A 26076-nucleotide genomic window follows, 5' to 3' on the forward strand; every position below is an offset into this window, starting at 1 on the left:
GCTCTCAGTTGTTCTTTCCAACAAGTCTCCACATGCTCTTTTCCCCATAGGGTTATTGATTCAATAACAGCGGTTTCGATAACCGCAGGGTTTTCTGGGAGCCTAACCCCAGCAGTTAACAAGAATTGAGTGTATTATGAACAAAATACACCTATGAATGTTTGCAGGTCTAGTGATTTGCAGGTCTAGTGATCAAGAAATAGAGCCTTCTCAGTAGTGGCACCAACGCTATGGAATGCCCTTCCCCTTGACTTAAGAACGGCTCCCTCTCTTGTAACTTTCCGGCAAGGCCTGAAGACCCTTCTGTTTAGACAAGCCTTCTGAGTTCCTGGCCTTTTTAACATCTTTTTAACATCTCTTAACATTTTTTAACATCTGCTCACAGGCCTGATCCTTTTCTAATTTGCTGCCCTATGCTCTTACCTGATCAGTTTTTGTCTGACTACTGTTTTTATGATATGTTTTTATTTGCTTTTAAATTATGTTTTAACTTGTTTTAACCTTGTTTTGTAAGCCGCCTTGAGTCCCTTCGGGGAGAAAGGCGGGGTAAAAATAAAGTATAATAATAATAATAATAATAATAATAATAATAATAATAATAATAATAATAATAGTGATTTCCAGAATGGCCCTAAATCCTACAAAACGATCACTGAATATATTTAAGGGTGCTGGATGAACAAGTCTTTAAAAAAGAAAAAGGGAGAAAGCCTTTTGTATACAATTAGTTAGGAATAAAAACATGCTAAATAGATGCCTGCACTATTGTTCCACTTTATCCTTTTTCTCTTTTCAACAACTCTGCTTTCAGATTGTCTGAGCTTTTGGTAGCAAAGAGTTTTTTGACTCATATCTAATTGGCAGTTACTCAGCAAAGTGGCTAAACCCCATGTCTAATTACACTAATTGCATAGTTTAACCCTAATTAATATAATTACATCTTCCTTCCATGTTATCCTAAGGCTTGTAGAAAAAACCCCTCTGACTGTTGTTTGGTATATGTAATAGCTGGTATCAGTGATAGATTAGGGCTTTATGATTAGATTAGGTCCAACACTGACTTCTTCACTGCATTTGATTCATGAAATCCCCTCAGAACTCAGCATGAGCAGAGCATATCCTGGTGTCATTCTTATCTGGATTGCAGACAAGGACATTCTGGGCTGAGCAAGGATGGTGTAGGTCCCAAAGGTTAAGAAGCCATGGAAGGTAGGACATCCAATATCACGCCATACCCTCCTATTTGGGGATATGGTTTCTTTTATTGCTTAGGTCAAAGGTGGCTGAACTAAGAGCATGATTTATACCCCCAGTATAAACCTATAATCACTTACAAGTGCATATGACAGCAGCCTGGCTTTCACCTGGGTGCTTGATACTGGCACACCTTTCACACCATCTTAAATGGACTTAAGGGTGCAGATTGTGTGTTCTGCTGCCATAAGTGGGGGATAGGATTGAGCCGTAAACCCTAGATAGTACTGCCTTGAACTTCTTATGGCTTGGTGAAGAGGGAAGTGTACTTTTACTGGAATAAATTACTGCCAGGCAATGAAGGTGACAGTTCCACTGAGCTCAATTATACATTACGTATATAGATTCCAGGGTATTAGACTTTTTCACCATTAAGAGATACAAGCACCATAAGGATCTTTTTGATAGAAACATGGGCAAGAACACATATGCTCAATTAGACTGGGTCATTATCCGAATGCTAATATTCATTGAGCTTATGGAAAACAGATTTTTTTTTTAATAAGAGAAAAGGTTTGTTTATAAGGCCTCGCTTAACTGTTTAAAAATTACATTGGTACATTGTGGTCCTCTGCTGAAAAATAGGTAAGAGTAACCGGTGGTTACTGTTGCTAAGGGGGAAATGATTATTGTTAACAGAGATGGGTTGGATAGGATTGGGCCCTTAATCTTGACCCTGCAATATTGCTACTGCAGGTCCAAGTTGATCTATTGTGGCTGCTGGGCTCAGGGCCTATGAGAGGAATTTTATCGGGGGCGGGGGGTACAAAGTTTCTTTTGGGCCCATTCCCAAATGGGAAGGGGGCAAGCAGAATGGAGGGGGGCAAAATAGGGCAGGGGGAGGGGAGGGTACAAATAGCCACAACAGTCTTTGGAGCCCAGGTCTACTAGGCTTCTTGATGCAGAGCCCAGGGCTACCCAACCATGTGGCATTGGCAGCTAGATAAAGTAATATTGGAAAGCAGACACACTCCTAAGTCTCTCCAAAATCTTTGAAGTATATAAAATCCATTGCAGAAAATTAGCATCTTTGTATTTTGGTTCACACTGGAATTGGACCAAAATGAACCTCTGCAGCAGCTGTAGCCCCACAGCTGGGTCCCTGAGCTGCTCCTTCATGGTTTTAGGATCCACAAGCCAAAGAGCTAATGAGGCAGGCCAGTTTCCTCCCAGATTTGATACTATGTTAAGGAAGGTCCTGGATGCATTCTTGGACCTGGTGTGCATGGCTTGCAGCAGCTATCACTGCTTGCACGTGGTTGTTCCCCAGCATCATTCAAGGCAGTGAGTTCAGGTGAGACAGGAAAATGTCAGGTCCTAGGAACTTTCTGGGCCTCTCCTTTGGCTCCTGGGCCCCCTTTCTGACCCTGGGCCTGGGTACAAATTACCCCCTTTACCCTCTTCTCCTAGACCCTGACTGGGCTTACTCAGGGACAAGGGGAGAAATATTCCCTTACCCTGAGGAGACATCCAGCAGCCAAACTCCCTCCATGAGATGAGGTATAGCCCATGCCGGCACCATTGCATCACAGCACAGGAAATTAATTAGGGTGGGACTCCCTCAATTACTGTACTCCCTGAGTTATCTGAACCAAGCAAATTTATATTTTATTTCTTTTTCATAATATATAGTTATTGTCTGAAGAAACTTACCTTTTAAATCAATGTTCATTATCATTTTGGATTAAGTATTTCCTCTCCTGATTGATCTAGGCTACGTCTATAGCTTATCCTATCTACTGCAGGTTGGGGGGGGGGGGAAGAAGATACAGTAAAAGTGTTGTGTTTTTTTTAAATAAAGAAAAAAGAAAATTGTTGGCAGTGGGAAAATGAAAGGGGTAGAAGGAATTTGGATAATAAAAACCACTTTTGATCCTGTCCCCTTTGCCTCCTGGGGCCAGGACAACAGAATGCCACCCCCCCTAACCAGGGGCCAGTGGCACTACCCCCAGAGATGTGGCACCCTGGGGCATTTGTCCCCCTTGACCCTCCCAATGTATGCCAGTGATACAAACAAAGCCCAACCTTCCCCAGAGGTCCACATGTAATTTTAGGGTAATGTAACTATCCATGAATAATTCTCCCTGCATATTTGAAGGTTTTGGAAATCTCACCATGTGAATAAGAAATTATCCTGGACATGAATTCATTTTCTGACCCTGTTCCTGGTAGTTAGATGAGTTGTGGCATCTTGACATTGACCTTGCTTTCCCCAAGCACCGCCGTCCATTCCTTCTTGCTTAATTGCTGGACCTACAGGAAAGCAAAAAACTTTTTTTGTGTTGCACGCTAAGTTAAAGATCTAAGCAAAAACAAAACATCAGTTTGCTTCCACTGCCTCTAGAGACTGGGATTTATAATATCCTTAGGTTCTCTTTGAAATTTCTTTGTCTGAGCTGGTTCACAGGGGTTGTTACTACGTTGTTTTGTGTACTTAGATGGAGAAATGTATCTGCCTAATTAACACCTTGGGGATTTAACAGGGATGGTAAACACAATTCTAAGCCTGTATAACCAAAGGAAAAATAGACTTGGACTGTAGCTCACTAGTTGTTGTTGTTTTTTTTTTTTTTTACATCAAACAAAGAGAGAAACTGCCTGCTTTGTAAGTATTTATTTGAATTTATTAAAATTCTACCCATTCCAGAAGGCTTTTTCAAAGCTGCCCATACAGATCTGGAGACAAATGAATCCATGGAATTATGAATTTCTTCTTGTAAGTCACTGACAGCCCAAACATTAACCACCTTCCAGCACTGATGCAGCCACAATGCAGCCCTGAGGAAAGAGATCAAATGTTCACTTACATTGAGGGTGCGTCCGTAACTGCCCCCCACAGCAGGATACAGCACATGCCCCATTGGGGCAGATGCATCAGTACTGAAAGGTTAGATAGGTTTGGACCCTGAATGTGTTATGTAGTTAAGGGCAATCCAATCATCAAATCCTGCTACGTCGGTTGTGATTTAGATGCACTCTGTAGCTACAGAAAGCGAATCAGCAGGATGTGGACTGCAATTTATATTGGAAACAGGATTCAAGTTTCAATTCCTAACAGGTGGACAGAGATGGGTTGCCCCCCCCCCCCAAATCTACTATCTGAAGTGACTGCATCAGTTGACCTAATGGGTGGGCCAGCTCTGTAAATAGTCAAGGTTCTTGATAGATTGCTGAACATTTTGGGTTTACGTTGTACTTTGTCCTAATTTGGTTAGCTACCTCCAGTTGACTTACCTGTTATTGGGTACCAAATCTATTATATTGGGAACCTGAGATCATGCAAGATTTGGTGCTGGCCTCTTCAGTCTCCCATGATGTGCTGGAGTTATGTGAACTGTTCTGCTGAACAATGCTGGGTCTATAGCCAAGAAAGAGCACTCTGGAGGGCCTTGATTTTGACAAATATAATGTGAGAATAAACCCTTATAGAGTTTGCAGAGGGGGGAGAAAAAAAAAAGCAACCATAGCCTGAAATCATTTTTCTAGTTTCACAGCAGATTATTGCAGGCATACGGCCCCATTAGGAACAATTTATCAGCATGACACTCAGACAGTCACAAACGGAGGTAGCACAGAAGTGGAAAGAAAACTCCTGTGTTGTCACTTGCATTGTTATAGTGGTAAACAATCTCAGTGCACTCCTAAGCTTTAACCAGTTTTAACGTTGTGACCTCCCTGAGCAGATCCTCACTCCCTTTTTATTGCTTGGCTTCATTACTTATAGATGAAGTGAAGTACATGTTCTAACTTAATCAAAACATGAATCTTTTATTTTAAAGAAAGAAATTTGATAAGACTGTTGAAGTAAAATTACAGTCCTTTCTAACCAAGTCAATCATGATGCTATCACGCAACAAATCAACAGCCCAGTCCTAACTAGGGCTACACAGTGCTTTATGACAGCAGAACACAGTTCCACTGATGTCATTGGCCATATTCTCCATGGACTTGTACCAGCAAAATAGCTGCATGAACACCATGATCCAATCTCAACTGTTACCCTGCACATGCCTGATCTCGTCTGATCTTGGAAGCTAAGTAGGGTCAGGTCTGGTTAGTACTTGGATGGGAGACCGCCTAGGAATACCGGGTGCTGTAGGCTTATACCATAGTCTTTCGAGACTGAAGGTTGCTGACCTAGATTTCAGCTGTTTGAATCTGCCTATTAGTTCTTTGACAACACAGAATGGCTACATGCAATTGCTAAATCAATTTGCACAACAGATGAGTCAGAATGTGGAAGTGGTTGCCCAGTACAATGTTGGAGGGGCAAAGAGAGTAGCAAAGAGAGCAGGTTGCCCTGCAGAACGGTAAACTCCATTCACATGGGGGAGGGATTTCCACGGGTGCCAGATTTGGGCTGCAGTTTGGTGCCCACTGCTATAGTTGATTAATTGCAAAGTCACCTCTTAAGAATTTCTGAGTATAGACCTAACAAGGCTTAGATCCTTACCTTGGTAATGTCTTCTCCTAGGAATATGTACTGAGTTCCCTTCTTCTCTTTCCGTACTTGCATTTTTTATGAAAACAAAAATATAGATAAACAGCTAAGGATTTTGCATGGGTGTGTATGGTTTTATATTCTGACCCTTCATTTCTGAAATATATACCTGATGGTGTCACAAACATCGCCACTTTCAAATACAGGGTGAACCAAAAGTAGGTGGTCAGTAGGTGGAATAGGGTTTGTGTTAGGGTTATACTATAACGAAGGTGTTCATTATAACTATGGCATTTGTGTTATATTATATTAAACTTTATAACTACATTTATTTAAATTTAATATTTTTTTCTTTTCAGATAGTTCAGATAACCCATAATGGCAAATAATTTAAATACTGATGCAAGAAAATGTTATCATTTATTGTCCACCTACTTTTGGTTCACCCTGTATGTTAAACATGCAAACACCCATTATCTGATTGTCAGGATACGTGTGTATCACCTAAGGCACTTTTTTCCCTAAATAGTGTGACTGTAATTGTATTTGGCAGCTGCTTCTGCAGATTGATTCAGCACATTTGTTGGCAAATGTCCTTTACTTCCAATCCAGACCATAGGAGAAGATCAGGATCCTAGAGTTAAGGGAAGAACCACAAGACAAAAAGCAAGGCTGTTTTCACCCTTCTTGTTGTACCAGTAAAAACAAATCCTTTATCATTCTGCAGTTACTTACACAATATATGCTTCCGTTCACAGGGCATACATTATAACAGACTTCATGGGCATCAGGAATGAAAGTTTTATGAAGGTAGCAGCAGTGGGGACCTGGATGGGAGACTTTGTGACAGCTTGGATGGTAAGAGGTTCAGTAACACCAAACTGAAAGTTAAAGTAAGAGAACTGCACTGGGTGATGGAAATCCCAAATGGCCTGCAAAACTTTAAAACACGATTCAAACCAATTAATCCCTACTATAACAGTGACTTTGTGGCAGGGCAGCTGCATACATTTGTGAGCTGGATATCCAAAGCTGATTGATTGACCGAGGTGCTGAATAGCTCCCCTTATTTCATCATATGGAGCAGGGATGTGCGCTGGGTGGGGAGGCATAAGAACAGCCCCGCTGGATCTGGCCATAGGCCCATCTAGTCCAGCTTCCTGTATCTCACAGTGGCCCACCAAATGCCTCAGGGAGCACACAAGACATGACCTGCATCCTGGTGCCTTCTCTTGCATCTGGCATTCTGACATAGCCCATTTTTAAAATCCGGAGGTTGCACATACGCATTATGGCTTGTAACCCGTAATGGATTTTCCCTCCAGAAACTTGTCCAATCTCCTTTTAAATGCATCTAGGCCAGGTGCCATCATCAAACTTCTGCATTCCTAGTCAGGTCTCCATATCAGGGACATGTGGTGGATAGGGAGGCAGGTAAGACAGAGCCGACCCACTGGAGTCCTTCTAAAAGCGCCACCACCATGTGAGACGCCCACGCACCCACAACCCACACAGCCATGGCCTGTGGGTGCTTGGGTGCCTCACATGGCGACAGCGCTTTTTGAAGGACTCTGGTGGGGAGACTCTGACTCACCTGCCTCCCCATCCACCATACGTCCCTATATGTAGACCTGACTAGGAATGCAGAAGTTTGCCTCATCCATGTTGGTTAGGATTGGGCTGTAAAAGGGCAGAAATTTACTACAATGGGAGAGTCAGAAAGTGGTCTTAAGGATTTTATTAAACCCTCCCCCTTTCCCCATAATCTATGGCCTCATTGTCAGTTCGGCGTGCTGGTCTGAAATCTTTCAAGGAAATGTGAGAGCCAAATGTAACAAAAGTACAAATTGCTATACAATGACATTTCAATAGATCTTAAGCACATTTTAACATTCTATCCTGTCGAATTAAATTAACTTCTTTTCAATCTAATTAGTTTGATTTAACAGGCTTCATTACTGCAAAGGCAGAATTCTTATGTGACAGGAATGTTTGAATAAGGAATTCTAACTTTTCAAAATGGTATTTTCCTTATGGATTTCATAACACGTTGGATGTTTATGTTCACTCTTTATATATGGATACACCTTCTAAAATAGATCTATACATTTGTCTCACAATTTTTTTTTTTCTGGAACTGTATTGATGATGTATTTTTATTCATTTTCATTCCGTGCTTGTGGTATGGAGCAAATCAGTAATGGGATACATTTTTAGATAGCAAAGGAAAGTGCTAATTAGTTCTGCAACAGTTAGGTAGTGAACTTGAGTTTCGAGGGCAGATAAAGGCATCAAATGTGTTTTTGAACGAGGTTACCTGATGAGAGAGATGTCTTACGAAAAAAGTGGTCTTAGAAGGTTCGAAGAAACTGTTCTGTTCATCAATTTCACTGCCCTTATCTATCTGTCTTGTCCCTTTGCCATCCTTCCCCCACACTGCCTCCCTGGAAGATCATTTTAGCAGTACACAAGTACTGTATCACCCTTTTCCGCAGACTTGTCAACAGTTTTGTGGGTGTTGACCGCAGTAACGAAGATATATTGAAATGGTACTCTATATTGTGTGATGTCCTCAAATCAAGGTGAAGTTATACAGCAGACGATTATGAACCTTTCTTGTTGTGGCAAGTTTTGTTTATGGGTGAACACTGTTAAAATTAAGAAGTTTATGCTATAACTTAACCCACTAAATACTTGTGCTTTGAAATGGGAGAACAATAAATATGTTTTTATGGAAACTTGGGGTAACAGTTTTTTGCAGAAGATGTGAACAAGACCAGTTCGAGACTTGACAGGACCCTTAGAGCCCTCTGGTGGCCCCCTGCCAATATTTGCCAGTCCCCATCCCTTCCCTTTCTTTGTCAGTAGCTGTTGAGGCAGACACATTCATTGCAACTGCCTCTGATTCTACTGGACCAATGATAGCAGCAGTAATCTGCTATATTTCTCTCCAAATGCCACATGGAACATTATGCGATACTATGTCAGCCATTTTGTGTGGTTGGGGACAGAGAAAATATGGCAGATAGCACTCAGTAGCTGCCCTCTAGTGTGCTATTGTTCGTGCTGACCTGATGCAAAACTTGTTGATGGATGCAAAACCAGCATCCATTGCAGCACCCACTGATATGATAAGGAACCCAATCTCCTCTGGTGATCCCAGTGCAGTGGTAGGTGGTGGCTTGTCTTGGACCCTGGAAGTGCAGGCAGTGTGCATCAAATAAGGAGAAATTTCCCAGACACCAGAGAGGATGTTGCCATTCATACCATATCTGCATTCACATTAAGAGATCACATGTAGGGATTCACATAAATAACTGGTAGGTGTAGATTAAGGGCCCAATCCTATCCAACTTTCCAGCCATGGTGTAGCTGTGCCAATTGGGTTTGCACTGCATCCTGTGGTGGGAGGGTAATTATGGAGGCCTTCACAAGGTAAGGGAACATTTGCTTCCTTCCCTAGGGTCTGCATTGCGGCTGCACAGGGACTGGAAAGTTGGATAGGATTGGGCCCTAAGTTTGTTTAGCATTTGCATCAAATTCATTTAATTTTTACTCCCATTTTTATATAGGGATGCTCTGTTTGGAAAGTCTAAGGAAATCACATTTATCTGTACTTAAATTATTGCAGGGTTGTGTGAATATGAAATATCTGGATGTATTTTTTTGACTGCAAATTATCATAGGAAATACAAGATACCTACATGTGATAATCACATTAGAAACAGACTGTATTGCACCTTCCAAAGGAGGCAGCTGTAATATGAATTAAGAAAAAACAGCATATTATAAATACATTTCAACCTGCGTTAACTAAGATCAAAAAATGAAATCTGAGATAAGAGTCTTTGGGCACAAGCCTAACCAGGTCTACTCAGAAGTAAGTCCTATTTTGTTCAATGGGGCTTACTCTCAGGAAAGTGTGGTTAGGATTGCAGCCTTTGTTACCCACATGAAAATATAATAAAGTTATTTGTTTTACAGCCAGTCACCAGTGCCTTCACAGAGCAGAATCTCAAGGGATTCATGTCCTCCAAACACTCATTGATTAACTGTTTCCCTTCACACAATACAAGCCTTAGCTGTAATAGATTCTGTGGAGTGTGACTTTTGATTTAACTTGCCCATTTGTGGGAAAGTTTGTTTCTTTGTAATGTGATATTAGTTTTGAAGTTATCAGAATGAAAGTTGCTGAGTATGTTCAAGTTGTCCTCCTTGGAAAGAAGGGTGTGTGTTGGTCAAGTTGTAGTTTGACAGGTCATTCATTCATTCATTTAGAATACCTTTATTAGCATAAAGATACAGAAATATCTTATAAAACAACAGATTTAAAAATCCTCAACTACATTAGATAACAGTTACAGTAGAACAAACTGTCCTTCTCTTAATAACTAATTTCAAAAATATTGCCAATTTCTCAGTTTATTCGACATTTACACCCACAAGGACAAACTGAATTTTTTCTTGATCAGTCCAACCCTCCCTTTTTTTTCTTTTTTCTTTTTTTGAGGCGTTCCTTTAAATATGCTTGGTGAAAATCTTTATAGTGGGGGCAGTGCAGGATCATATGATGTAAAGATTCAACTACATTCATTGAGCAGTCACATGTTCTTGCTTCCAGGGGAGTTCTTCTAAACCTGCCATCTAATACTTCTGAAGGTAGAACATTACTTTTTGTGAGAGCAAAGACTCTGCGCTCGTTAGGGCATTTTGAAAAATATAAATAATCAGCCATATGGCCGTATCTAATAGGAAGCTGAAAATGTAGGGGTGAGCAGATCGGAGAGGTCAGTCAGGTATCACGTTGAATATATTGTGCATTTGCCTGCCCCCTGAACACAGGTGTGGGTATGGAGTTGATATTTGAACTCAAAGCATAGCATTGTGTATACATTTAGTTCCAGTATCTCTGCTGGAGTTCAGTGGAATTGTTACCTTACAAACGACAAGTAGGTGAGTTAAACAAATGCAAATTCATTCCTTTTTATGTTTGAAAATCTGATTCCTGACATATTATTGATACCTACAGTTCTTTTGCCTATGTTGTAAATTGAGTTGCCCTTGCATCCTTCCTCCAAGCATCTCAGGGTATACATGGGTTGAACTCGCTGTATTCGGCCAAGGAGTCTGTGATTTGGTCCAAAGCTTCTCAGTGAGCTTCCTGGCTGTGCCACAATTTGAAGCTGGGTTTCTCACTTGTCAAAAACCATTTTGCCCTAAATACTACACCACGCTAACTTTTTAAAACATCTTTTCCTTTAATGTTCAGATTTATTTATTTCAAAATTATGTATCTCAATTTCTGCTTTGACAACAAAAGAAGATTGCATTTATTCATGTACAGTGGAGAAGAATATGTTTCAATTATCTCTTCACGGTACATCTCTTTACATCTGTGTTGCTAAAGGAAAAATATTCTCAACCTCCTTGTTTAAGGCAAGTACATCTATCTACCTTGTATATTCCTAAGAACTTACAAGTATCCCACAGTGAGTAGTTTCTGCAACTTTCATTTTGGCTTTATATTCTAATTTAGTAGGTTAAAACCTATCTGAACAATTTGAGCAAGGAAAGAATACTGCCTAGTGTTGCGACATCTAGTAAATGGCCCAAAACAGGGTGTGTCAAGATAAAAATACTGTCTGCCACATATGAGCATGAAAAATGAAATGCCGAATGAACAGAAAGAGAAATTCCCTTTAGCTTGAGACCAGCTAATGGCCCAAACCTTATTGGGGCCTTGTGCTTCCAGAACCAGCATTCCGGCAGCACAAGGTCCTTTACAACTATTGCATATGACAACATGCTGTTCAGTAAGCTGGGACACTACTACAAGCAGTGAGCAGCCATGGCCACGTGCCAGAAGCCTGCCAACAACCTCCAGTGTTGGTGAGTGTGGGAGCAGGGGAGAGCAGAACAGGGTGGAGATGGGAAGGAAAGCAGAGCGAGGCTGGGAGGGTAGTATCTGTGGCAGTAGCACCATCTATCCTCCAATCCTATCCTCCTACCCGGCCTTCCTGGGTCCGCTTGGACTTGTGCCAGCTAAATCACTGGCACTGATATGAGTCGACCCTTTGGGGCAAAAAGGGCTTACCCCTGGGCAAGGGAACAAATATCCCCTTACCCGATGGAAACCTCTAGGACTGCCCCCTCCCCTCAAAATACAGTGCATGCTTTGTTTGGTGACATGGCTGCATCACAGTGGGGGGGGGATTTAGGTAGGATTGTATTGCCCACATAAACTGCAGTAAACTAATGTGAGAATTAAACGGAACAGCCATCTCACTATTACTAAATACAAATAATCCTAGAATTGGAACACATGTGGCTAATGATAAAGGGATCAGGAGTGGAAAAAATGTACATTAAAAAAACCTTGCTAGAGCTTATGGAGGCATGGTGGAAATAACTGGGCAGAGCAAACTTTTTGCAAAAGCAGCAAATTAGGATATGTAGCCTTGGTGGAAACCTGGGAAGCACAAGATTTATAGAAATATAAACAATATATTCAATATAAACAAAACATAGAATGTGCAAATTCAACCACACTGGAATATTCACCCCCAAAGTTCTATAAAGAGGATACTCTTTGCAATTTTATTAAGGATAACAACTTGTTACCCAAGTGAAAGTGTCTCTCCTCTCTCTTTTCACATCTCGTAATACAAATTGGTGTACTTTTTCACAAATTGGTGAAAGTTGCCAAATTCATAGGATGGCAACAGAAACTGCTGCCATTTTGCAGAGCATTTCATGCCATGCTCAAACTAGCAGGTGGGAAACTCCTAAACTGACTGATGCTGTGATTGTCTCACAATTTTGTCCAGGAACTGGGCTTGACAATGTAGGTTATGATCAAAGTCAGCTTTTCTGATTGTTTTTCTTCCTCTGAGATATAATTGAATTTGCAGCAGCATCTGAAGTACAGTGTAGCTAACAACTCTGCTGTATTTCAGAGGTGGAAATGAAATTAAACCGTGAAGCGTGAAATGGAAAGAATGAAATGGATAAGATATATAACTAAACTTGCTTAGTGCAAGCAACACTGCACAAGCATTTAATGAATGACCTCATTAGAAGCAGTGAAATGGTATTCATAGAGGCAACCACAATCCCCAGTTCTTGTGGGAGATTTCTTCAACACTTTGTCTCTCTTTTCTATCTTCTGTCTTTCCAGGGGATTTCTATTTAGCCAACAGATTTAATAGACTGTCACAGTGTTTCCCAAACCCTGTGAAATTGTACATCAGACATTATCAGATCTTCTGTATCACCTGAGCTGGAAACCTCACTGCTTAAACCCATCTTCTTTCTACTTCCTCTATTATCCCTCCATGACACTACATTAGAACGTAAGAAGATCCTCCCCCTTCCACTACATGTTGCTGTAAATACATGTACATGTGTTTAACCTCTGCTAACTGAGTAAGAGGCACTTTTTCAAGTGGGTGCTCCTCTTGTTTTAGCAGGGGGAGAGTAACTGGCCCTCCTCACCCCAGCAGTGTCTTTTCTAGTGGCTGCCTGCTGGTATTCTTTTGCATCTTTTTAGATGATGAGCCCTATTGGGACAGGGAGCCATTTTAGTTATTTGATTTTTCTCTGTAAACCGCTTTGTGAACTTTTTGTTGTAAAGCGGTATATAAATACTGTTAATAATAATAACTGTTGGATCTCTCTACAAATAGTAAAGTTTGAACTTGTGAGTGGTCCTTTAATAAACTTTGAGGCTTGGAGGCATACCGTTTCCATGCGGGTTCTGTTACTTAAGAACAGAGGAAAACACTTGACACAGCTCTGGAAGTCAGCTCCGCACATATATAGAACTCCATTATGTTTGTCTGCATAGATGATTAATCGACGAACTATAGTTACACTATGTGTGTCTACATAGATTATTACTTGATGAACTATAGTTACAAGTAACCACCCTGCCCTTTAAAAGCATGCCATTCTGCACTTGTTTGATACACAGTGCTTTTAAAAGGAAAGAATATGTGGGTGTCTAATGTTATTCAGAGGTGACTCTTCTCCAACCTTTCAAACTGAAACTATTTTGGAGCAGATGGCTAATTTGCAATTTGTACTTTCTCACAGAATCTATGGCCATCCTCACAAGTAATGCTTAATTTGGCATTTCCAGTGTTTCTGTAAATCTATTGTAAAGTCTACATGGCCTAGACCTACCATTCAGCATACAAATAGACTTCTGTTCTCCATCATACATGAAGGGAATGGGAAGAACATGCTGAGGAATAGATAAAATAAATGCGGAGGAACTGGATGGGTCCGTGGTTGAAAGGAAATTTGGGAATACGACCTGTTTTTGTATCCTCAGGACAATCTCCAAACTCTCTGGTTTGCAAAACACAAAACTAGCAAAGATAAGGACCAAACTTTTCTCTGCCTCTATTACATCTTCCACAACCCTCTCCTTGACCATTGTAATGAGAAGGTTCTGGGTGAAGTGGGGTGGGAAAGATCTGGAAAAAAGACTTTGACCATTGGAGACTTTCTTGCAGGTATTGATGAATTCATTTTTGATATACCTTGGACAGTTTTCCAATATGTCATTTTCACTGTTTTCTCTCTTCCCTTCTCCAATTATGATCTTTATGTGACCTATACAGTATGTTGAGGAGTTCTACTTCAAGTTAATGCAGCGATTTTCAACCTTTTTCATCTCATGGCATGCCGACAAGGCACTAAAATTGTCAAGGCACAACATCAGTTTTTGGCAATTGCAAGGCACACAAAGCTGCTGGTGGTGGTGGGGGGGCTTATATCCCCCAATGGCCTAACTAATAAATGACCCTTCCCCAAACTCCTGCAGCACACTTGCACACCATCCGTGGCACACCAATGATTGAAAATCACTGAAGTCATGAGTTCCAGGTAAAACAAATCTAGAACACTTTCATTTGAATTCTCATTCATTTTTATAGCTAAAATGAATGGGACACACTTACCCCATTTTATCATTCATTTTTTAAATGAATTCACACCCCTATTAAGGATATTCACAAATGATACATTTTTGACTGTATCAAAGGTGTTCCAGATGCCACCTGTAAAAATATCCTATATCAAAGAACCATTATTGTATCTAGAACATTTTTTGCCCCGTTTCCTAAAAAAGATACCTTGAAGTAAGTATCAACTTCCATCTCCAGCTGGCAAGCAAGTATATTTTCTTTCCTTCTGGAAATGGCACGATCACCAGCCGCTTCAACAAATGTGACAAACTGCATAATGAGGATTCCTACCAGCACGGAAGTAGTAAGGCTGATATTATCATCAGAGAAAGATTCAATTGACCATGCAAATTGAACAGAAGAACTTCAGTGGCCTAAATATATGATCAAAGTGTCCTGCATCCCCCAGAGGGAGGGATTAGCGGCAGATGGCTGAGGCACACAGCAAAATTCTTCTTTAATCCTTGATTCTGCTTGAGCTAGCTGAAACCCGAGGAAGAGAGGTCATCTGCTGAGATGTCCTACATGAACACCAGGCCATCTTTAATTCACAAGGTGGTAGGTGTGGACTTTGAAATGAGAGCAGTGCAGAATATTTCTGGATTTGAATGCGTGAAAGTGATCGCTGTGGATAAGTACATCCAGAAAATGGTATTACCAGGCTGGGTTAGAATCACCATGTTGTGCTGTGAAATTCTCTTCTCTTTAGTAAAACTCATATATCACTTTCTTTCTATGATGCCTCAGTGTTAGCAGTAGTATGGCTGGAGTATCTTGATAGGCATGCAAAGCTTTCTCTCATGTTTGCCATCTGAAGATATAATTGGATCTGTGCAGTGGCATCACTAGAATGATGCAGGGGGTACGAGCCACACTGGGTGACACACACAGGGGGGTGACATCACTACTGCCCAAAAGTGTAAAAATCTTGGTATTTTTAAATAATGCTATCATGCTGTATACCATATAACATGCGTATTTTCATACAGAATGCAATGGAACAAACCACCTTGAACTATCTATTCTATCAAAAGTTATAACCAAAAAACCAGCAGGGGCAGGGCAACGGTGCATCATCATGTCTACTGCATAGAGCGTTACCCCACCCACTGCATGGGAGGAGGTCTATCATGAGGGTAACACGCTGGCCTCATGCACCAGGTGACTTAAACTCTAGTGATGCCACTGGGTCTGTGGCAGGATATAATGAACTCAATCTCTTAGGCTGCAGTCCTATTCACACTTATTTTGGAGTAAGTCCCTTTGTACTCAGTACAAGCCTGACCAGTCAACTGTAACAGAAGGCATGGCATAGTGGCATGGTCTGCTGAAGCCAATGTGCTACTTGGATGGTACCTACAGGTCTGGTTGGTCTTCCTTTGGCTTCTTTCTTCAGACATAGTTCAGTAATGGCTCACAGACTGAAGTGCTGCCTGAAAGTCCCATGGTGTGAATTTCAGAACTGCTATGGCTTTACATTCTCACAACCTTGTAGTTCTGCAGTGGGTCACCATGAAAGAATGACGTGACAGTACTGTGGTATAACCAGGAAATAAAATTGTAATTTCTGTTTTAATGTAGCATATAAATACTGCTCTAAGGCAGTTCCACTACAGATCCTGCAGATTTCTGTGTAATCGGGCAGCATGGGAATAGGTTGCAAGGACTCAGTAGATGTTACCTGTCTGCATATGATTGCAAATCTTATAGCCCCTATCTCCCTGTGCAGTGACACCAGCTTGGTTTGTGGGAATTTTGGCTGCTGGTGGTCTCCTTGGGATAAGGAGATATCTGTCCCCTTGCCATGGTGTATGCTCAAGCAGCTGCTATGGGGAAATCACTGGCACCTCCACATTGCTCCATGCAGGGGGATCAGGCTTGGGAAGGGGCTCAGGATTCAGCGTGTGCTGCTGCAGCTGATCCTGGCCCCCTCCTAGGCCTGATCTCCCCTCCTCCCCGCCCATCACCTTCAATTCTGCCCACTCACGCCATTCAACCCCCTTCCTACTTCCCTCCATCCCCCTGTGCCAGATCCCCTTTTCCAGCAGGTGTATGGTATCCATTGACATTTGGAGCTAGCTGCTCGCTGCTTGCAGCATTGGCCAGCTTGTGCATGCTGGCAGCAGTGTCACTAAGGTTTGTGTCACCCGATGCGGGATACCAGCATGTCACCCTTATGATGGACCCATGCAGTGGGCAGACCTGGGCAGTGGGCATGGTGATGTGCCATCACCCCACCCCTGCTGGGTTTTTTTGGCTATAACGTTTGACAGAATAGAAATATTTCAGCGTGGGTTAGTAAATTGGATGCTGCATGAAATTACACATTGATTGATATATAACATGATGGTATTATTAAAAATGCCAAGTTTTTTTTTAAATTTTGGTGCATAGTGGTGTCATCCTCCCATGCATGTCATCTGGTGTGGCCCACAGCACCCTAGCAACACCACTGCACACTGGCCTAGTTGTGTTTGCAACAGCTGTAAACACGTTTACACCAGTGGAATGCACATTTCACCAATGTTATCCTTCAACAGGATTAGGCCGTTATTCACATTCCCGCCTACATGGCTTGATGATTCCTCCTTAAGGGAGAGGCAGAAGCTGCTGTTTAGGATGAAATGATTTTTCAAGTCACTATATTTCACTGTATTTCAGGAAAAAAACAAAAGACTAAAGTCTTATATAGATAGATGAAGCAGACTCCAAGAGGAGGGTGTAATTGGGTCCACCAGATGGCAGTGGCTATTTGACCAAGTATTTTTCTTAGATGGATCTATAAGGGTCAGAAGAGCATCCAGTCCAATGTCAGATTACAGAGAAAAGAGCTCAAACAGGAAAACAAAAAAGGTCTAGCCAGAGTCACTAACCAATGCAACTTGGGGAAAAGACCTTTCTGACTCTTCAGATATTGTACTCAGTTAAAATCTCTTTGGGAAGCAAAATCTATCTCCTGGGTCGTCTCAAAGGCACATTTTAATGAGATGCAGCACCACTCAGTTGTCTGTTCCTCAGGGATGCATTTGCAAGGTTGGACCCCTGCAAGTCTCAGCAGCTCTCCACAACCACTGATTAGGCAATGTCAAGGAGAATGATTTAACAGTGCAACTGTTTAATTTTTTTTTTTTTAAGTGTGTGAAACAGCTCACACTTTGTATTGGAGATGTAGAAAGAAAAAAACACCTGAGACAGACTTGAATCTTATCTGGTGGTGATAGCCTTTGGAAGTAAATCAGGAGTATTCAATATCACTGGTTGTTAGTGGTGTAGCTAGACAGGGTGCAAAGCACAAAGTTTTGCAGGCACCTGAATGCGCTGTGCAAGTGGCTCCTTTCCTCCCCTTTGGAGCCATTCGAGGCAGGGGGGAGTAAGATGGAGGCATTCATCTCCATTTTGCTCCCACAGCCTGGAATAGCTCCAAAGGGGAGGGGAGGAGCCACTTGCATGGAGCGTTAAGGCGCCTGCAAAACTTTGTGCTTTGCACCCCCTCTAGCTACACCACTGCGGATTGTGACAGGTCAGTGGATTCAATTGGTAATATTACTAGTTAAAATATGTGATGTTGTTCCAAGGAAACGTTTTGATTCGATCTGTAATGTGCTTGCCACTGCAGATATCGTAAATTGCAGCCTATTGGAAACAACAAATTTCTTCTGCATTGAAGGCATGGGGAAAATCACACATGGAAGAAAGTATTATTACAAATTACCATATTACAAGAAATTGCAGGATGGTGTGAAACTTGGGAAAGAAATGTTAGATAATTGGAGACTATTATATATTGGAATTAAAAAAAATTCGCAGCAGGAAGGCAAGAAGTTTTTGGTACTTGTTGGAAAAATGTAAAATCTTGAAACTGTATAATTGAGTTGAAACACGTATCAGTATGGTAATATGATGAGTTTGTTACATCCTGTAAAATGATTGTATATCCAGGCCTGGATAATAGATCTGGATTGTATATGCAGGTTTTTTTTCACCCAAAAAATTACCCATAGATGAAGTGGAATAAAAATGTTTCTTCAAATTGATGCACTTACAAGGAGTAGCAGGAAGTGAGGGGACCTAGTAGGAAGAGGGAGCTTCTGGCACTTCATCCAGTTTGGGGCTGAGGATGGGCAAAATTGAGACGTTTGATCACATATTTAATTTGTTCTCAGGTTTTTATTGCTGTTACTGTTTTGCTTTTAAGCTGCTGAAAGTTGCCTTGGCCTCCTCCTGGTGGGAGAGAAAACACTTAAATGTTTTCTTCATAAAGAAATAATTCAAATAAATCTAAATATTTAATTAACCTGTGGAATTTGCTGCCACACAAGACAGGGTGATGGCCGGTGGTTTTAATTTAAAAGGCAGTCCAGACCTGCAGATAAGCCGGTCCCTAAGTGTCGCAAATGTGACATAAAGCACATTTCCACCGACTCAGGAGTTGGCTGGGCCAGCGCGGAGACCCATGCTGGCTTGAGGAGGCCAGATCCAGCCTCCATGCCAGCAGAAGGGGGTAAGTTTGTGCTGGTTCGGGCAGGCCAGTACAGGGGGTAAGAGAGGGTACCTTGCACATGCCCGATCTTGTTTGATCTCGGAAGCTAAGCAGGGTCAGTCCTGGTTAGTATTTGGATGGGAGACCACTCGGGAATACCAGGTGCTGTAGGTTTATACCATAGTCTTTTGAGACTGAAGATTGCCAACCAGAGGGTGATGGGAGGGTCTAATAGAGGTGGAGAGGGGGTGCTTGGTGGGGAGGGGGAGGGTGGTCCAGGAAGTGGCTTGGGCCCAGGAGAGAATGGGACCAGCCTCTGCAGCCTGTGCCTAATCCTAACCCCCATCCCTGGCCTAAGCAGCCTTACATGGGCTGCTTGGATTTGCGCCAGCTAATTCACCGGCACAGATCTGAGTAGCCCCATAGGAGTTACTGGGGCTCGACTCAGGATAAGGGGAAAAATATCCCCTTACTCCAAGTTGCCCTCTAGCTGCCTCCTAAACTGCCTGCCTATTAGACTGGGCTGCCCATCTATCAACAGCTATATGCTACAGGGTCAAAGCCAGTATGCCTCTTGATACTAATGGTGGGAGAAGGGTTATCCCCGCCCTGCCCCGGACCTTTTGTCTGATTCAGCAGGGCTATTCTTTTGTGTCATTATGAACTGAACAGAGCTCCATGCTTTCTTATTGGCTAGTGGTCCTCCAAAAATGCCACAACCTCAGCAAGGGCCCTGCTAGGTCAGCCTGGTGTTGAAACCCCTGATTCAGTTCCTGCTAGTTCAGTCCTGCCTAACTCTGCCTCCCGCTGATGCTGCCATACCCAGAAGACACATGCTGCATCCTATTGGGGGGGGGCAGTTGGTCTCCTTAGGGTAAATGAACTTTTGTTCATTTGCCCTATGGAAAGATTTCCAATGTCCCTCTGGGACTCCTAGGTCATGCATCAGCAGTTTAGCTGTTGCAGGACTGAGGTATGTAACAGTGGCGGAAAGGAAGGTGGAGAGGGTTGGATTTGGCTACATGCTCATGCGCAGCTGAATCTGCTATCTCCCTCCTTTGTTCCACATCCCTCCTTACCCCATCTCCATCCAGAAACTCCCATTCCTCTCTCTCCCTGCCCCATCCAACCCACTGCCTGCTCCCACCATCATATTACCTCTTACTGGTGGATAGTGGCCACTGGCCAAAGCAGGCAGGAGATAGCAATTGCTCTGGTGGCCTTGATGCGGTGGTCAGTGGCCCCGTAGTGCACAGCAATGTCACATGACTTCCTGTAGAATTCAGACACTTCTCCCTGGAACCTGTCAGCTCCACCAGTGGAATGCACATTCCACCCATGAAGGCTTTGGATTGGGCTGTGAGTTTGCTAAGGAACCACTCAGACACCTCTCTAATTTTGTTGGTATCTGATACTCCAGAGAAGCATGAACATTTTTGGGAGGCTGAAATATATTTCAGATGCAAGTAGGCCACTATAGAGACACCAGGAAGAGTATTCTCCATTTCTTTCTTAATATGAATGAAATAGTTGTTGACAAAAATAAATGGATTTATACTGAATCCCATTTGAATATTGCATCTGATAAAGTGCTCTAGATACAGGGCAATCTAATCCTGTCTTTGCTCAGTTTTTATTATTCTTTTACATGGCTTACAATGGGAATTTGAAACACTCCAACTGATGGAAAGGCGGCAGAGTTCCTATGCAACTTTACAGAGTACCTTTAGAAATCTCCGTTAAAAAGCTATTTGTGCCTTCTCTTTACAGCAATCCACCTCTGTAAATCATGAAAAGTATTGCTACCTTCCTACACTTATAGAAATAAAAATAGGTTTGCGTTTCGTCAGGGCTGATAAAGAATTGAACTGCACAACAAGACTCACTCGCAATAGTCACAGCCCTTATTTGTACGTTCAAATGGAGAAACTGGGTCTTGGAACTAGAGAGCTACAGAGTGCTTGAAGGGCGTGTTGTGGAGGGTGCGTTTGCTCATTCATGATCATTCATACGACTTCGTTTATGCCACAAGGGGAGGTTGAAAGAAACTGAGGCCCATTATGCTTATGGGTTTTAGCTTATTGTGTAATTTGCTTTTTAAGTTGTGAGTTTATGCAGAGGCAGCACTAGGGTTTACATCACCCGATGAAAGAGCTCAGTGTGTCACCCCCATGATGGACCTCCTTCCGTACCAGACCATACAGAAGAAATTACAATATCGTACGCACAGCCTAAAAGCAGTGGCATCACTAGGGTCTGTGGAACCCCCATTAACTTTATTTATTTTAAAATATCATGGTACAGGTCACCCAACAAATCAGGAAACAACAAAAAGCCATTGGCCAACACACACACAACTGAATAATTCTAGTATTAGCTCTGATGCATGGAAATGAGAGCTGACTCATACTAATGCTTCATTGGGTCCCTGCTTTGTCATAATTGCAACTCATTGGCTCTCAGAACAATAAGTCTCATTGGTCAGTTTTGAGTTAAAGAAATTCACTTTTTGTTACATAAGTCAGCTGTGTTTTCCTTTTCTGGTTATTTGGCCATAACTTTTGATTGAATACAAATATTTAAACGTGGTTTGTTGCATTGCATTATACATTAAACTGCACATCAAATGATATATACCATGATGGTATTATTTGAAAATACCAAGATTTAACAGTTTTGACCAGTAGTGGTATCACCCCTCCCCCACACACACACACATGTGTCACCCAGTGCAGTTTGCACCCCCAGGAACCAGTGGAGCTTTGCTGCACAGGATCCTGAGCCTCTGTGTCAGGCTGACTGTCCGACACAGAGGTTTTGAATTCTAAGCCGACCTTCAGGTTGTCATAGAATCAAATAGTCCCATTGCGGGGCTACTAGGTTTATCCGGGGGAAGGGGATGAAAATCCCCTTCTCCCCAGGAGGAGTTGGTCACTGCCTGGAGAATGCAGGATGCAGTGGCAGCAATTTTAGGTGCTGCTGCAGCCCTGTGCGTTGGGCAGCTCAGCACTTGGCTGCCCATCATAGTTAACTTGCTTCATTGATGTCAGTTCTGCTTAATCATTACTAACTTTCTTTGTCTTAAATACAACCCTTTTGTATTTAAGCATTCAGCTCATTTATAGCAAAACACGTAACTCAGCATATCTCAAAGTGTGCTCCTAGGTGCCCTGCGACTCCCTGAGATCCCATCAGGGGTACCAAAGCGTACCATAAGTGGCTATTGTCTGCTCGATACTATCCCAGTCCATGCATTTCTGAGACGTTGTGCATGCACTGGCAGGGCTCCCTGAGACTCATTTAGGAATGTAAAGGGCTCTAGAGACCAAATATTTTGAGAACAACTGCTGTAAATTAATTCCATTCTGTAGTTTCCTTTGGCCTGTATTGTTGGGTTTTTTAAAATGTTTAATTTCTGTGGTGTACTTTGAAAAACCAGCAACAAATGAACTCAGATTCAGATGTGTTTAGGCTTCTGACATATTGAACATAAGAACAGCCCCACTGGGTTAGGCCATAGACCCATCTAGTCCAGCTTCCTGTATCTCACAACGGCCCACCAAATGCCCCAGGGAGCACAGCAGATAACAAGAGACCTCATTCTGGTGCCCTCCCTTGCATCTGGCATTCTGACATAGCCCATTTCTAAAATCAGGAGGTTGCACATGAACCCATAATGGATTTTTCCTCCAGAAACTTGTCCAATCCCCTTTTAAAGGCGTCCAGGCCAGACGCCATCACCACATCCTGTGGCAAGGAGTTGCACAGACTAACCACACGCTGAATAAAGAAATATTTTCTTTTGTCTGTTCCAACTCTTCCAACACTCAATTTTAGTGGATGTCCCCTGGGTCTGGTGTTATGTGAGAGTTTAAAGAGCATCTCTCTATCCACTTTATCCTTGCCTGCTCTATCCCCCTCATTCTCTCTATCCACTTTATCATGTTCCCCCCCCCCCCAGGCGTCTCCTTTCTAGGCTGGAGAGGCCCAAACACCATAAGGAAGGCCTTTCCTCATAAGGAAGGTGCCCCAGCCCAGTAATCGTCTTAGTCTCTCTCTTTTACACCTTTTCCATTTCCACTATGTCTTTTTTGAGATGCGGCGACCAGAACTGGACACAATACTCCAGGTGTGGCCTTACCATTGATTTGCACAACAGCATTATATTAGCCGTTGGTGTATTGGTGATGTGTGTTGTGGTTTTTCTTTTTTCTTTTCCAAGTCAGGTCTTGTATGCCATTCCACAGTTTACTTTTATAATATGCTGTGTATGTATTCTTTTCTGTACACAGTTCCACAAAGTGTTCATATTTTACTATGCTTTTTGTCTGAGCCTTCATACTACAGATAAATGTACCACTGCCATCAGCATCACCCCTGTTCCACTTGTGTTTTGTTGCTCAAAGACCAGCAGCTCCTGAGATTGCAGGCCCATTCGAATCCTTGCAGTCACTCAGTGCCTGTGAGTGTCGCTGTCTACTCAACACCTTTTGTGGAGGTGCCTCGTAGTCTACTGGGCTTCTAGGCAGCCCGGTGAGGCCTTTGTGTCAAAATTGTCAATAAAATTTAAATGGTGGACTAAATTGTATTGAGCTTTTCATCAGGGCAGCCCAAAAGAACACAGTGGAGCCTAGTAGGGGCTGAAAGATTGACAGGAAGCACAGCAGGGACATGACCACGCTTGCCGCCTAGTCAGTCATGAAGACTATAATTTCACAAGGCTATTAGAGCAAATTACAAAGTACACAGTGGGCCAAATGGGTGGCTGCTCTAAGTCCATTAACTCTGACTGAAATACACAGGAGGGAACCACTAGCCAATGCCATGCTCTCGTACATACTAAATGTACTTCCAGACCTATTTTTGTCAAATAAAATGTGCATTTTTTTTCCAACACTAAGAAAATGTGCATGGAGTATGTTGAATATATTATAACCAACCCTATAATATATGTATATTCCAATGGTTGGCAACCCTCAGTCTCGAAAGACTATGGTATAAGCCTACAGCACCAGGTATTCCCAGGCGGTCTCCCATTCAAGTACTAACCAGGCCTGACCCTGCTTAGCTTTCTGAGATCAGACGAGATCGGGCATGTGCAGGGTAACAGTTGCTATGTTGACTATATTTATAATCTGGATTGTTATTACTTAGAACCCAACTTTAAAGAAACATTTTCTGTTCTTTTTTTTTTTTTCTTTTTGAGACACAATTGCCAGAAGAATCAAAGGCTCCCTCCTAATCTTGGGACTACCTTTCCGTGGATATAAATGATCCAGATGCAGGTTGCTTGGCCCCTTTATGAGGCCTTCCAGTGCAGCTGCGCTCAATGAAAAGCTTTGTATCTTGAGATGGGGCTTGAGGAAAGAGAAAGCATCAGCGTGATGAATAGAGAGTGGGTGGTTGTATCAGGTGGAAGTGAGCAACCTGACAGAATGCCGTGACAAGAACCTAGACAATGGAAGGCAATAGCAGATAAGCTTCTCTGTGTGAAGAGCAAGGAAGGGAGTCAGGTGAGATAAGGGAGGAGATCAATTCAAGGGCAAAGTGGTAGAGAGCATGAGAAACCTCTATTTCAAATGCCAGTTCAGACATATAAGGAGTGGGCTGGCATGATCATGGTGGTGAGAAAGTAAAGGTAGATTCAGTGTAGGCATTTTGGACTGACTGTAGACACCTATGGTAGGGTCAGCCTTAGGGCAATTTGGCCAAATTGGGCCCCACACCTGGAGGGTCCCCATACTAAGGTGGCAAGTGAAGTGCGCACAACCACAACCGGTCTCTTGCTCTGAAGCTGACGCTCTGGTATGAAATTTTCCGTGCTGTGGCATCACAAGGAGAGTGTGGCAGGCAGAGCGTTCCCGCTGGACAGCCCTTCCTCCCTCTCAACCCTGGGTGTGATTGACCTGATATTGGCTCTGTGGAAGCAGTTGGCAGGGATGCCGCTGCTGTTACTGCTCATCCTGGTGAGTAGGGGGGGCGCAGGGGTAGGAGGGCACTGCAAAAGTGTTTTGCATTGGGCCCCGCAGCTCCTAAGACCAGCCCTGCCATGGGGAGCAGAAAGGAGAACCAGCAAAGGAAGAGACTAAACAAGAAGTGGTCCAATTTGGCCATGTGCGTGAGCAGAGATGAAAAGGCTGATCTTGGAAAAGCTAAATAGAAGAAACAGCAAGGCTTAGGAACAGCTTGGATGTGGGAAGAGAAGAAAAGTGATGTTGAAACAGCCCCCCGCCCAATAGTTGTAAGCCTGGGAGGTGCTGAAAGATAATGAAATTTGTGTGACCAAAAATGTGGGCAGCAGAAGGATTTGGGTGGAAATCACGTTCATCCTGATATGTTGACAGCTCACCCAGAATGAAATGCCAGTGAGTCAAAGGGATGTAATTGAAGAGATGGTGAGAGGTCAGGGCAATTGGCAAAGTTACCCATATGTTGTACTTTCCTCTCCTCCCTTGCAGTGTCCATGCATTGCTAAACCAAGAAATGTGATGTTAGGATTATCTGGGCATATGGATACGGGCACATGGATGTCATATTGTCATATGATGCACAGACTGTATTAGTGGGAACTAATCATTCAGGCAACTCCACCTTAAAAAGAGACCTCCCCAGGCAGCAAAAATAGTGTTCCACTTCACTATTGATCTGAGTCCAGCATCCTTTCATTGAGCCTGCCTCAAGGAAACAGCAAAGCATCCCTTTATTGCCTGTTTAAAAAAGTCCTTTTGGTATCTATAAATTGCAGCCTTTATTGACGAGACTAAAAGCAAAAGAAGCAACAGTGAGTGGTTTTTATCTTTGCCTTCTGCTGCTGCTCATTAAAAATCGGACCCATATTTTTCATACTGGTCTCTGATGCATTTTGATTCACAAGACATCTCTTCTAGTGGTTTCCGAACGCCTGCTGGAGTCTTGGTTTTGAAAGTCCT

General features: G+C 42.5%; 1 protein-coding gene across 3 annotated transcripts in view; it reads left to right on the top strand.

The window, feature by feature from the left end:
• Nucleotides 1–26076, top strand: part of TMEM117 (transmembrane protein 117) — a 242335-nt gene that overhangs the window by 99833 nt on the left and 116426 nt on the right. For all 3 annotated transcript variants that reach the window (XM_066634408.1, XM_066634410.1, XM_066634409.1), the window contains exon 4: nucleotides 6454–6553. In XM_066634408.1, the coding sequence (XP_066490505.1) occupies nucleotides 6454–6553 (100 nt within the window). The remainder of the gene's footprint in view (nucleotides 1–6453; nucleotides 6554–26076) is intronic.

This window comes from Tiliqua scincoides, chromosome 7 (genome assembly GCF_035046505.1).
Source record: "Tiliqua scincoides isolate rTilSci1 chromosome 7, rTilSci1.hap2, whole genome shotgun sequence".
NCBI classification, from domain to species: domain Eukaryota; kingdom Metazoa; phylum Chordata; class Lepidosauria; order Squamata; family Scincidae; genus Tiliqua; species Tiliqua scincoides.